Source organism: Lissotriton vulgaris, chromosome 6 (assembly GCF_964263255.1).
Source record: "Lissotriton vulgaris chromosome 6, aLisVul1.2, whole genome shotgun sequence".
Classification (NCBI taxonomy): domain Eukaryota; kingdom Metazoa; phylum Chordata; class Amphibia; order Caudata; family Salamandridae; genus Lissotriton; species Lissotriton vulgaris.
Window position 1 is genome coordinate 397,465,921 of NC_141694.1, and position 14,879 is coordinate 397,480,799.

The following is a 14,879-nucleotide window of genomic DNA, read 5'->3' on the forward strand; positions in this document are numbered from 1 at the left end:
ATGTATGAGGATTTGACATCAAAGGGTGGAACCTACCTGTGACCATGCATCTGGTGTTTGTCTTCCTGTGGTGGTTTCTAAATTGGATTTGTCTTTGCGGGTATGTTTATGTAATGCTGCATGGAAATAGATTTCAAACAGTACTAAATTAAGCTCTGGTGAAGGTTAACAGTGTTTTTCATTCTGTATATGTGTATTGGTTTACAGCAAATGTGTGCTGTGACTACTACCTCATCTAATGGTACTCAAATTACTGAACTTAGACTGCTGAAAGGCTGAGTTAGCTAAGCCTTGTTTTATTGGCAGGGCCACATGTACAGTGACGTCTGTGCTGGATGTGTGTGGGGTGAGTGTAAGCCATTCCGCACGGAATCTCTGGTGCTGGCAACCACTTGAATATTGGACACCAATGCAATGGAAACAGAAAACACATGCATAAAAGAGTCAACCTCTGAGCAACATGGAGTGAGCCTGAGGACAGGCAGCATGCAAACAGAAGTGCCCATGAGCTGCAGTGCACTGGGGTTGGGACACTAGAGATGAGCGTGCTCATGTGAAGAAAAAGTCTCGGAATGTGTCCCTTCGATATATTCCTGATGCAGATGCAGTGGGCTGTGTTAGACCTGCATCATCTTCCCCATCAACGTCTCATGGCCCCCACACTGTTTGAGGTGACATAGCTGCTCAACTGCTCCACAGCACAAAACACAATCAGCAACGGACAATGGCCTGCAGTGCACTAAGTCATTGGCACCTGGAGTGCAGAGCAGGGTATCAGGCTGATGATGGCATCCACGACAGGTCTGAGCAACTCTGTAAGTCTGTCAGGACCACCATTTCAACTTCATCCTCCACACATGCCTGGTTGCCGCCTCTCCCCACATTCCGCTATAGTGTGACTGAGGTGCCATGCTATTGATTGGTCATGTTTTACTGTGAGAAGTTGGCCATGGGAGCACCGGAGTACTCGAGTTACCTCACCCAGGGAAGCCGGGTGCATAGGTGTTCTTTTGTGTCGGGTTTCGTCGCTGTTTCCTATGGAGAGCTGCAAGAAAGTGCTGAGGGCGACCAGAAGAAAATTCCCCGGGTGGATCCAAGGGTGGATCGGAGTCATGAAGAACCTGAAAGCAAAGGGGACAGAGTCTGGGTCACTAGCTAGTGACCAGGAAGGAACCAGAAAGGAACCAGGCGATGTTGAGATGCAATCAGGTGAATAGGTGAATCTTGTCTCTGCAGCCACGAGGACCAGGAGGAGTCGACGAAAACCAGGCACTGGATTCGAGCTGTCCCATAAAGGACCTTATTGACTGCGGTGCCAGTATCTGGATTGGACCCAACAAGCCTTGGCAAATGCAATCTACGCAGGATGGGAAGATTGGCTTCAGGTCGAGGGTACCTCAGAAGCTGCACGGTTAGCAAAGAGCAGGTAGTCCAGAGTATCCGGTCCCATGTCTCTCATGTCTGCCACAGGTCTCAGCTTTGCTGTGGCTGTGGATTGGAGTCGGAGAAGTCTGGAAGTCCAGTTCCGGAGTCACTGAGTCTTCATGTTCAGGCAGGAGTGTCGACAAAGCAAACCAGCAAGTCACTGGTGGTGCCTGTTTGCACAGGGTGGTCACTCCTTGACCCCAAGGGAGATGTCTTCAGTCTTCCAGTTGATATGGAACATCGAAGGTCCAAGACTTTCATTTCAGAGTATCTTTCCAGGATAATCTAATGCCTCTAGACACAGCTCCTATCTTTATACTAAACTAAGGGGCTGGATTACCTGCTAGATCTCTCCTATGGGAGGAACCTGGGAAGGGATTGGTTACACCCCTTTCACTTTGTCCAGTTTCACGCCAGAGCTGGGGCTGTAGTGCCCCAGCAACTGGTTTGAACAGGGCTATGCATGGAGCACCTTGTGTGCCCCAGGCAGTGTCTGGAAAAAGCATCTTTCATTGAACCCACGCTGCCCCAATACACTACAGGCTGTCTGGGGAGGTGCTAGCACCTCCCTCAACAGGAAACCTATTGTCAATGCCTTCCTTGCCGGAGTTTCATCCAGCTGCAGGAGGTCAGACTCGTGTCTGTGGCAGCAGCATCCATTTTGTGACGCTCAGGCTCTGTTTAACTTTAACCAGGTAAAGCAGTAACTACATGTCTTCTCCCTCTAGAAAGGTGGAATGCTATCCCTGCCACCAGAACTGGCGGGGGTAGTATTCCAAAGTGTTTGACACCTTACACGACATGTTTTGATAAATCCAAACCAAAGTTAGCATTAACCGCGAGGATTATAATGCACTTAAGAGTATATGGTATGGATATATCATACAACAACTAAAAGGACATGGTTCTGAAAGCTGCAGAAGGGCTCAACTCATGCTAGAGCACCCTCTCACATAAAAACAAGCACTCTGCCTTCAGGATTGTCAAGGCCAGACCTGCCATAGGAGTGCCTTATAGGTATATATGTGTCTATATATAAGGTTAGATATAGAAATACTATATCTAAGCAAGGGGTGATTACACCACCTTGCCCAAGCTGAGTGATCAGCCTGTGGTGTCAGTTTGGATGGCCAGCCAGGGGTGGCATATTACATGCTGCAGCCCCTGGTAGGCCTTGGATGCACCTATGCCCTGGGTACCTATGGTACACTATACAGGGGGTCACAAAGGTGACCCAATTCCCAATTAGGTATGCAAATAAAGAACATGATATCAATTTAGAGAGAGAACAGCTGGGCTGTGGGTCTGATTAGCAGGCCCACAGCCACACTAAAGTCGAAAAACCAGAGTATCACAGCAAAAAGTGGGGGTGACCATAGGAAGCAGACCCTACTCTCCTACATTCACGGCTTGCCCAGGTTACCACTGTAAGTTGTTCCATCGTGTCTGGTGGGTGGGCATGTTGGTTGTGATTTTGTGACGTAAGCATTGCTAGAGTTGTGGATTGCATGGTTGTGGAGTTGAGGTGAGTGGGGTGTTAATTAAGGAACTTGCCAAGGGCAGTGCATTTCCCTTGGTGCCATCCTGAAAACACTGGTTGCTGATGGACTGTCTGAGGTGCAGGGATCATGCACATTGGCTGTGTATTTAGAGGCAACATTGGTGAAGGTTCAACGGTGTTCTGGTGTTGCTTGCAAATTGATGTGTGACGTGTGCTTCCTGTTGCGCTGATTGTTTGCTGTTTAGCCAGGGAGTACAGATGGGACATGTGTGCAGTGGATTGCCCCCAGCACGTGCGTGCATCTGGCTATGGCATATGGTTCCTCACATTGTGTTGGACATATGGGGACTGGGGTGCAAGGGTGATGGTGATGTCCAGGATAGGGGTGGGAGACTTAGATGTGGCTGGCTGTGAGACTCCGCCGACTCTGGCGGGTGTTGGTTGGGGTTTGCCAGGGACCAACAGGTGCAGTACAGCCAGCAGCTTGGTGGGGGGTGGGATGTTGGTTGTCAGCTGTGTTTTGCTGCCGTTGGCCTGTTAGGCGATGATGGCCAGAATGCGTAGGATGGTTGTCCCTTTCAACCTGTAGTGGACAGTGACATTGTCAGATGTTGGGCCTATGAGGCTGGTGATTCTCCTGTAGGCCTGGGCGGTAAATTTGAAATTTTTGCGTTCCGCAGAGAGCGAGAAAATGTCAAATTGTTTGCAATCTGCTGCGAAACTGAAGTTTTTTCTTGCTTGCGCTTTAAAAATACTTTCTGTCGCGCGCGCTAGCGTCCCTGCGTTCGCCGACGAGTTTTCCTATGTTGGATTGTTCGTAGCCAGTCGCGCTATCCCTCGTGAATTTGGGATCACGAACACGTCATTCGAGTCCCCGAACAGGAAAAATGCATCGCGAGCGGGCGTGACAAGTGAAAACAAGATGGCGACCGCATAGGCAAGTTAGCAAGACATTTTTCAACGCGATCACGCAGAAAATATCGCGAACAGGCGGAAAAAAACTTCTGCGTCTTCGCAATATTTGTCATTTTCTCGTTAATTTGTGAAAGTGGATTTCGCAAATTCAGCCCACCCCTAATCTCCTGGGGCTCCTGTATTTGTCTGCGCTGCCTCTGTGGTGGTCCGGGGAGTACCGGTTGGGTGTTGTGGCCCTCTTGGGTGTCCGGGCTGCATGATGAGTGGCTCCACGGCATCTGCTGCCCTTTCGATGAAATCCTGGGCTGGGCTCTCTTTTATGGTGCAGGCTGCTGTCCTACCTTACACCAGGTCAGAGCAGATGTTAATTTCCTGCTGCTAACTCGCCTTATCGCATGTTTTGAGTTCTTATCTCAGATCTGGCTGGTCTTTGTGAAATTTGAGGTGTCCTGTTTTTTTGGGGCTTTTTGCACGGGAACGCCTACTCTGTATCTCATTAGCGATAGTTGCAGAGGTCCTCTGTGATGATGTTTTTTGAGGCTGCTATCGCGGGTTAACTGGTGCTGTGTGCTGTTAACACCAGCTTGTAAATGGGGAGGTAAATTTATCACGACTTTGGCTGCGATAAAGTGCTGTTAATTTAGCGATAGCTCCTTGTGAATATGCCCCTAATTGTCAGAAAGGAGCACTTACTCGGCCTTGTGCAATGTGAGAGTTTTGGGAATTCAGCTTAATCCCAGGCAGCTATTACCCTTGGGAAGTTTAGGCTTCCCATGGAGAACACCTCCAACATCATCATGCCCACAAACCTATCCACTGCCAACACCATAAAGAATATGATCAGAGAAGTTACACATCTGGAAGTTAAGGCCTTCTGCTCCGTTTATATAAAAGATTTGCAGCACTCTCACATTTCGGACCCACCAATGATATTCTTTCTCTGAAGCAGTACACTTTTATAGCAACCACACTCAGGCATGTGACATTCTCTTCTTAGATACTATGCACCCGGTTGTTTTGGCTGACAATAAAGCTTTCTATGTGCATGCAGACTGATACAAGTACATAGACAAGCTACGTATAGTGCAGAAACAGTGTACAGACAACTCTCTGGCACACACCATGTGTTATAAGCCACAAAGTACAATGATCAGGACTGAATTAACCCTGCCAGTACATGGCTGAATCTGGAAGCAAGGTCAGTTGCACCAGCACCACTAACACAAATCTAACTGAATACATAGACCCTAGACTTACACAACTAATCTCAACAGTTGTCACAATGCAGCAGATCAGTACATGCATACCTGAATGTTTGCATGCTATTGTGGAAAGTGTTCATAGATTGTTTTACATTCCTGTGTGTTTATGTATGTGTAAGTAATTGTGTGTATGTATCTGCGTTTCATTGTGACATTGGACAGCGTGGTAATCAGCATCTTACGATGTACTTTTCAATGTTGAAGCATGCACAACACTGTACTGACACTGCTCTTTTGGTATCAAGTTAATATAGAAAACAGTATGCAAGCATACTTAGTGTTCCAGGGAATTGTGAAAAATGGGCATGGCTCTAATCACTTCTATACTGAATCAATTTGAAAACTATTTTGGCTACTATGTTTACATAACAAGGCAATGTGAACACTGGAATGGCTCTGTTGTTTTACAATCTAATACATAAAGTTAGTACTATGGCATAATATAACTTTTAGTTTATATGTCTTCTAACATATATTTCAAATGGCTGTTCATTGGCAACATGATATTCCAAGGTTTCGTAAGTTGCGTCATACCGTCAATTTTTTATTGGAAGATTTTAACTAGGTGGTTGCATTGTGAAGTATATGCAGATGAACAATCATTTGGCAACTGTGCATTCAGAATTTTAGAATCAGCACTTAAAACTTTTCCAAGCCCTTGCTGAGGGAAATACTGCTCCTTAGGTAACATGATAAACCCTGAGTTATTGGACTGTTTCCTTAAGTCCTCTTTAGAACTGCCTATCTTCAGGCTGCAACTCCTGCCTCACACTTTTAACCCCCTGATTGCAACGTGCACCAATGCAGAGATTAATAGTTGGAACAAAGGTCAAATGCGTGGGGTAAGTGGAGCTCAAACAATGTGTGATGTCACTTCAGCTACCTCAGATATTTGTTAAGTTGACTTCCACGACACGCAAAAGTGTCATTAAATTAATCTATTACATGTAACATAGTAAATTAATGCATTTAATTAGTCGATTGGATTTGCCATAATAATAAATTTACCTGTGAATGTAATGTTGAAGCCTTCATATGAGATTGAAAAATCTGATATAAATCGGAGCTGAGCGCTGAAATTTCCAAAAAGGCCCGCTTTGATGGCAGGAGGAAGGACTGAGCCAGTGAGGCGGGCTACTGGGTCTGCGAAGCTGCCATCTTCTGTGATCAGTAAATAATCATGAGAGCTCTCGAGGTGAAAGGTGTGAAACACCAGCTGTACACCTTAAGGGAAAGTTCAAAAAGTTACTTAATGTACTGTTTTTAATATTTAATTCATTTCACAGAAACTGTATGCTTTTTGTGACATTTAGGATTACACATTTTAACTGGCTAAAAAATTGAGCAACAGGTCATGAAAACACAAGAAACAAAAGAATGGAAATAATACGTTAGAGAGCATATGAAGATGCAAGGTTAACACACACTCGCAATAATGTCAATATACTCACACAATAATATTTTTGACATTGTAGCTCACAGTTTGATTACCAAAGTAATGAATGGTAGCCCACTTGTGCTTTATTAGAATGCATTTTCTATCTGGTACTCCCACTCCTCACTTTAAAATCGATCACTGCTTTTTATCAATATCATCTCATCAAGATTTTCTTTAGTGGAGTGCCTATATCAGGTGAAGATCAATCAGTCAGCAATATCACTTTTTTTGATGCTCCGGTGGCACAAGCCCCTCAATCATATCTATGAGGCGAAGCAAAGCCACTCTGCGTGGATGTACATGGCCTCATGTATATGGAGTAAGACAAAGCAGCGTAAGTCACTGTCTTGTCTTACTCTGCATCAAAGAGGCGTTCCATGGGTGTTGCAGTGGGTTTTTCCATGCAAAACCCATTGAGTTTGTCTCTGCCCCAGATTTACTTAATCACGTCAACCTGAGGCTGATTCAAAACCTTATACCTCTGCAGTGCAAGCTTAACAAGGATAAATATTTTAATTTCTCCATGTTGTTTTCCTCCTTCTATGTTTGCTGCAGAATGTATCACACATAGAAAGAGGAAAATGTAGCTCAGGATTGTTTTTCTGCAGGAAGGTGCCCTTTCCTTCACAAATGCAATCCTTTCACTTTGGCATAGGGCAGCCCAGCAAGAAGACTTTCAGTGCTGCTTATGTCAGTTCCTCATAAATAAGGCCCCTAAAGTGCATTCTTTATCATATTGAGTATATTACTCCAGTGTTCTTCAACAGAAAAAGCAAATATAACGTAATTTCAAGTAAATATATCCGAAAATAAATATGATTATCTAGCCATCCTATTCCATCTGATTCACCTGGACACACAAAAAATAGTTAGAATTCTCCAATACCAAAATGTATATTCCTACACACTACTGTTTTCATTCTATGCTTCTAATAAATGGAAACATGTATACTCTCCATAAGCATAGGGAAATTATGTTCCTCTAAATTTTCAGCCAAAAATACTATAACAGAGTCTCCAAAGTCACATGTTTTAAGCAAGCTATTTTCTTCTGCAGCAACTAAAATCCATTCCCTAAATAAACTGAGACAGGCAACACCAGAAATATTACATGCTAAAGAGTGGACTAGCAAATCATCTGTGCCTGTGTACTGCTGCAACTCTCCAAATTTCCATTTTATTTTTTTAAGCTGAGTTTTCACTTCACTTTTTGGTCTCAGCTGTCTGGTGGCAAAATACATTATTTTCAAAATACATAGAGGGGGCATGAGGTCATCACCCTGCCTATGAATGGATGTTTTTGTTGTCTATCTCTCTTCCTTGCTCCTGATTTGACAGCTTAGTTTGCATCAAGGAGGCATTCCATGGGGGTTGCAAAATGTTTTCCCATGCCACACCCATGGATTTTGACACTGCCCCAGATTTACTTAATCACGTAAACTTGAGGCTGATTCAAAACCTTTTACCTCTGCAGTGCAAGCTTAACAAGAAGAAATATTTAAATTTCTCCACGTTTTTTTCCTCCTTTTATGTGTGCTGCTGGAAGTACACATAGAAGGAGGAAAACGCAGCTCTGGATTGTTTTTGTGCAGGAAGGTGCCCCTACCTTCACAATTACAATCCTGCCTTGAATGGAGACACCCATGGTGCAAGCGAGCCTACTTTGGCACTAGGCAGGGGGAACGGACAGGAATGCACTTTATTTCATAAATATGGTGCATTCCTGCCCTTTCACAATGGCGTGGGGCAGCGCAGCAAGAAGACTTTCAGTGCTGCCCATGTCAATTCCTCATAAATGAGGCCCTCAAAGTGCATTCTTATCATAATGATTATTTTACTCCAGCATCATTATTCTTCAATATAAAATGTATGTGGGCAAAATAAAAAGGCAAATATAACGTCATTTCAAGAAAATATATCAAGAATAAATATGATTATCTGGCCATCATATTCCATCTGATTCACCTGGAGGCACTAAAAGTAAAGTGTTATTTTCAAAACATATAACCCTGCGATGCAAGATATGTGTCTAAGCGTTTGCATCCAGGCTGCAGCTATTTCTACAAAGTTAGAATTCTCCGATACCAAAATGTATATTCCTACACACTACTGTTTTCATTCAATGCTTCTAATAAATGCAAACGTATATACTCTTCATTGGCATAGGGAAATTATGTTTCTCTACATTTTCAGCCCAAAATACCTTAATAGAGTCTCCAAAGTCACATGTTTTAAGCAAGCTATCTTGTTCTGCAGCAACTAAAATCCATTCCTTAAATAAACTGAGACAGGCTTCTTACCCTTTGCATAATGGCAACACCAGAATATTACATGCTAAAAAGTGGACAAGCAAATCATTCGTGCCTATGTAGAGCTGCAACTCTCCAAATTTCCATTTTATATTTTTTTAAGTTGAGTTTTCACTTCCCTTTTAGGTCTGAGCTTTATGGTGGCCAAAAACATTATTTTTAAAATACATTGAGGCGGCTTGAAGTCATCACCCTGCCCGTAAATGGATGTTTTTGTTGTCTATCTCACTTCCTTTCTCCTGATTTGACAGGTGTTTTCCTTCCAGTTAAGTTTGCCAGCCCCAAGAACCTTTCAGTGTTCTATTTGGATGACTTGTATCTTTCCACTGATGACGTTGCTTGCATTCATAGAGCTACTTTTTTTTTCTTTTGTTTTCACCTCTCTTTGGAACACATTTCTATTATTTCTCTGCACCCTGTCTGCTGCTTTCCCCTGCTCTATGCTCCTGCTTGTCTTTTTTTTGCCTCCCTGCTCCTACACCTTTCACATAGCTTTTTTTCTAATATACCCTTATGCTGAGGCCATACTATTTTCTCTGAAAAGTTATTTTCTGTAAGCAGCAATGTGACTATTTCTAGGACGCCTGCGGTTTATGCCATGTCAAAGGGGATTATGGTGAATGAACTAGCTGCTGGAGGTTCACCACTGTCTAACTTTCCTTGAGAAAAACTTTTTAAAATGTACAGGTTCAACACTAAATGGAGCTTCCAGATCACTTACAGGTTGCCACCGACGACACCAACACCAGAAAAACAAACACTTGGTAAACCATTTGTTAGCAAGTAAAACAACACATGGAAAGCACATTGGGCAGAAACATAGCGTGGCCCTTCCTAACCAATCAGACTTTCATGCCAGCCAGTGATTAAAAATTATCTGCAACAATATGATTAAAAGTACATTGAGTTTTGGTTCTAAACATCTTTTTTCCCTCTGGAAATGGAAGAATGCTCTATTTTTCATGAAGTTATGTTAACACCAGTAAGAAATAAGGCTATTATTGAGGTGGGTGAGTACCCATCTCAAGGAATATTCACACCTGGTGGCTATGGCACAATTCAGATACGCTTAACTTAGAGGCAATGTGTGAAGTATTTATGCAGTACCAAAACAGTAATGATTTGAGGATAACCCAACACCAATTAGGAATAATAGAGTAAAATGTAATCAATTATTTGACAACAAAAATCCAATAAGGGTAAATTGAGTTATGAACTTTCAGACTTTATTATTAAAAATAGCACCAAAAAGAGTTAAGCGCCAACCCATATCACCGGGTTGTACTTGATAGGTACATAGTGGCAAGTAAAGGCTAACTGCAATAGACTGTGGGCTGGATACAGAAACCAGGTTGTATCTGGTCTGAAGTTTTACCTTTGGACTTGGTCTCTGAATGGATGTGAAAAATCCTAAGTGGGCAAGGCAGCTGACTGTGGCCAAGAGGGTTCATACAACAAAGAGGGGGCTTCTTTAGGACTCGATACAAACCCTACACTTGAAGGGGACCTGGTGTTGCCCCCTCTAAAACTCGCACCCTCTTGACGAGTCAAGAGGTCTGCTTCAACAGAGTTTCGACACCGAACGTAAATGCTTCCCTCTTCTACCTATTTTCTCACAGGGCACACTTACATAGTTTTTCTGGGTCCATAAAATAATGTTAAAAACAGGCCTTGAGAGCCCAAGGAATTCTATTTAATGTACAAAGGACCCCAGGAAAGGACTAGGGGTCCTTTGTATATTAAATTGCATTTGCAAGACAGCCCTTAAGACTTTTATTCCATGGACAACAAGCTCTCCTGCACATGTGCAGCCCATAAGCCAAGCATTTCAAAGGGAATGGACTATCTAGAAACATCTCTCTTCTTTAACGGAGGTGCCAGGATTATCAATAGAACCTTCAAATCCACTCCCCAGTTCACTTTCTGGACATGCAGAAGTACTTTCAGAGGACTGCCTGGTACTTTGTCCTGCTGTTCATTTCAGAAGACTGCTTTGCTGCACCTGGAAGGACTGCTCTGCTACATGAAGCCTGCTTTGACCTATCAGATGCCTGTCCTGCTACTCGAGCCCTGTTCCACTGTTTAAACCTAGGCTACCAGAGTAACTCCAAGGGCTAGTTGGCTGACCTCATGAGCATAGCCTCAGGGACAGAAAAGGCTCCAGCCATTTTGAACCAGCACGTGGATCCAGTCTGCATAAGTCCTAACCCTGCTGGGAGTTGCGTTTGTTAAGCCTACCTGACTCTGGTCCCTTCGCCGCACCACGCCTCGCGGCCCCCGCTTCGCGGGAGCCGCTCGCAGGCGGAAGACACTGGTGGGGACTTGCTGCTGTTTCTTGTCCTGGTAACGTGCAAAGGAGCACCAACCCGGCCAGAGCACCCGAAGCCTGCTTTGACCTATCAGATGCCTATCAGATGCCTGTCCTGCTACTCGAGCCCTGTTCCACTGTTTAAACCTAGGCTACCAGAGTAACTCCAAGGGCTAGTTGGCTGACCTCATGAGCATAGCCTCAGGGACAGAAAAGGCTCCAGCCATTTTGAACCAGCACGTGGATCCAGTCTGCATAAGTCCTAACCCTGCTGGGAGTTGCGTTTGTTAAGCCTACCTGACTCTGGTCCCTTCGCCGCACCACGCCTCGCGGCCCCCGCTTCGCGGGAGCCGCTCGCAGGCGGAAGACACTGGTGGGGACTTGCTGCTGTTTCTTGTCCTGGTAACGTGCAAAGGAGCACCAACGCGGCCAGAGCACCCGCTGACCCATCGATCCAGGCAAGAGGCGGGACTGCGAGGACCAGCCTGCTGAGCGGCGCTCATCGGCCGCAGCTGGTCCTCTTCCCGCCCCCTCCACTGGATAAAAGCAGAGTGGAGCGTTCTTCCCTTGGGTTCCTTCCTGTTTGCTGACCCTGCTGGGAGTTGCGTTTGTTAAGCCTACCTGACTCTGGTCCCTTTGCCGCACCACGCCTCGCGGCCCCCGCTTCGCGGGAGCCGCTCGCAGGCGGAAGACACTGGTGGGGACTTGCTGCTGTTTCTTGTCCTGGTAACGTGCAAAGGAGCACCAACGCGGCCAGAGCACCCGCTGACCCATCGATCCAGGCAAGAGGCGGGACTGCGAGGACCAGCCTGCTGAGCGGCGCTCATCGGCCGCAGCTGGTCCTCTTCCCGCCCCCTCCAATAGCCTTTCCTTGATAAACAGAGTCAGTAACGCGCACGCGGGACGCGCGTGGGGCCAAGGCCGGGGCGAAGACTGGGCAAAGAGCGGGCCGTTTGAGGCCGTTCGAGGACAGTGAGGACTGGACTGGCCCATCCCTTTTCGCTCATTATTTTCGGGATCCGATACAATTACTGAGGGGAAAAAGACCTACCTTCGTCACTGTGCTCTTAGCGCTATGAATTCAAGGGTAACTCGCAGCAAAACCTCTAAAGGTGGGGCACAGATCAGTGGCCCCATGGATGATTTTATTACCCGCACTAACATAGCCATTGACGAAGAGATATCCAAACTCCAAAACCGGGTCTCGCTAGAATTAGAAGCTGCTAGAAGAGTGTCCCAAGTAATTGCACTCTCTAAGAAATCTTCCTTAGGCCACATAGCCTCTTCTGTTACCCCTGAGCGCCCAGCCCGCCCACATTGTATAATCACTCAGGTCGATGTTCATCATTCCCCGACCCCGGCTATTCCCCAGCCTGCTTTAGGAAGTAAAGAGGAGGTAATTCCACCGACACTATTTAGTGTGCCCAACCCAAGCCCTATTGTACCTTTTCCGATAAATTTACCCAATACTACTTCTAGTGGCAAGCAACCAAAGAGGAAACGCAATTCTCGCTCTGCTTATTTTCGTAAAAAAGCGAAAATTGCTGTTCCCAAAGATCTGCCTTTGACTAACATCACAGCGCTTAATGCTGGTACAGAGCATACTCTTAATGTCCAGCCATCTAGAGAGGGACAGGAAAAGGTTCCATCTCCCTTCCTTAATACCCCAGCAGGTGAGGACCCTGAAGTAGGTGGGCTAACCAAAAATAACAAAGAATTTATAGAGGTGGTTTGGGAGACTCTTAAAAAACTTTTGTCACCCCTAGATTTAAGACTATCTAGGATAGAAAATAACTTGTTAGAAATGGAGAAGAGCATTATTGCTCTGGCCACTCTTGGGTTGAAAAGTCTTGAAAACCAGGGCATTCTTGATGGTGACCCAATGCCGCAACCCACTGCACCCCAAACCATCCAAGCTACCTCCTCGGTACCACCCACAGCAAAGCCCGTCCCTAAACCAAGGACAGTTACGGTGGAGCAAGCTCGTGATAAACCAAGGGCCCCTCCACGGGGCTCTTTGCGTCACCAGCAAAATACCAAACACAATATACCCAATAGGTCGAGTTTTAGTGAAATTCAAGTCCCCCCAGCTAAAGATAACTTTAGAGGTGGTTATATTGATCTTCCCCCAGAGGCGAACGACTATGTGGTTGTCCTAACGGGTGTTCCCATGATAGGTAATGGCCAATTTGAAAACCACTGGTCGTTGAAAAATAAAATAATGCACTGGTTAAATGTAAACAGACCAATCCCCAATGGCCGAAGAAGTCGCGTACTGATGGTTCGCAGAACTCCTTGGGTAGGTCCAACGCTGAAATCCAGTCCGGGGGACTGCGTAGTAGTGACCTTTGAAGATCCCCACACGGCGCATCACATTTGCTCTTGGCCCAGTAACGATGACTCCCTAGTTATACCTAAACCATTATCCTTTTTTTATCCTCCTCGACCAAGCCGAAATCAGGGGGATAATTGGACATTGGTTCAACAACATCCATGGCTGAACAAGTCCCGGGGCCAGAAGGAGATGCTCCTACATTGGAACGGTCTCTCCACTTACAACAGATTCGGGAGCCTAGAGGAGGTGGATTGACTCCCTGCGTTACCAGCTAAGCAACCCCGAAAGGAAATCTTACCATCGCAGGGGCTCCATCCCAATGACCATACTGGTCCTGAGCTCGTAACAAATGAAGTGGGACGACTAAACAGCCCATGGCATGAAGGGGAGCCATCCACATTGGACACAACAAAAAATTCCGACAGGGAAGATTGGCCGCTCCTACCCTACATGTACCACTCTGCAGCTACCTCTATCGAACCACCTGGCCCCACCTGTTCTGGCTGGTGTGTGACCTCTAACCAGCAAACTGAGCCACCTGTGAGGTCTCCTAAACTTGAGGCTATGATTATTTCTCCTATGCCCATTGTTTCTACAAAGGCTTCTCCACCCGCTGATTGTGTTCTAAAAATCTTAAGTTGGAATGTGGCTGGTCTCGGTCGCAACTTTGATATTCCCGAATGGCATGATTTTCTGGAACCCTATCACATCTGTCTTTTCCAGGAAACCTGGTGCCTGGAGCCAAGACACCGAGTGGGATTCTCTACCTTCTTTATCCCCGCTGCCCAGGAACAAGGATCTAAAGGTCGCCCTTCAGGCGGCCTTATTATATGGATTAATATTGCACTGGGCTTTAGAGTTATAGAAAGAAATACCCAGTCACCTGATCTCCAGTGGCTAACGATAACCCACAAAGGGGGAAGAAGCTTGGAAGTTTTCAATATTTACTTGAGGGGTGCTAAAAGCGGCGCATCCCATCTACCTGCTACAGGCCTAAACCACAATCTGGCCGCCTGCAGTGCGGACTCATATGTAATGCTTGCAGGCGACTTTAACTGCTGTTTCGAACCTCTGGCCAGAGAAGATATCTTGGACACTTTCGAGGAGGACACCAGGAGAGGCATCCCTATTCTGAGCCTTGACCCGATCCCTAAATGGTCGCAAAACGCAATAGAGATCAATGCTCTTTGTATGGAGCACAATTTGCGAGCGACAAACGGGCGATCCAAATCTGACCAAACTGGTGCTCACACCTATAACAGACCAGGCCATACATCAAGGATTGATTTCGTCATGTTTAACTATAACCTCTGGCATCACCATCAAGACATGGAGGTCATAGTGTCGGGTGATAGCGATCACAACCCTCTATCGCTAACTATTTCA

At 45.5% G+C, this 14,879-nt stretch overlaps 1 protein-coding gene across 1 annotated transcript in view; it reads right to left on the reverse strand.

The window, feature by feature from the left end:
• CSMD1 (CUB and Sushi multiple domains 1) overlaps window positions 1–14,879 on the reverse strand; it is a 3,932,590-nt gene that overhangs the window by 1,761,368 nt on the left and 2,156,343 nt on the right. The window contains exon 20 of the mRNA XM_086925641.1: window positions 6,112–6,327. Within this exon, the coding sequence (XP_086781767.1) occupies window positions 6,112–6,327 (216 nt within the window). The remainder of the gene's footprint in view (window positions 1–6,111; window positions 6,328–14,879) is intronic.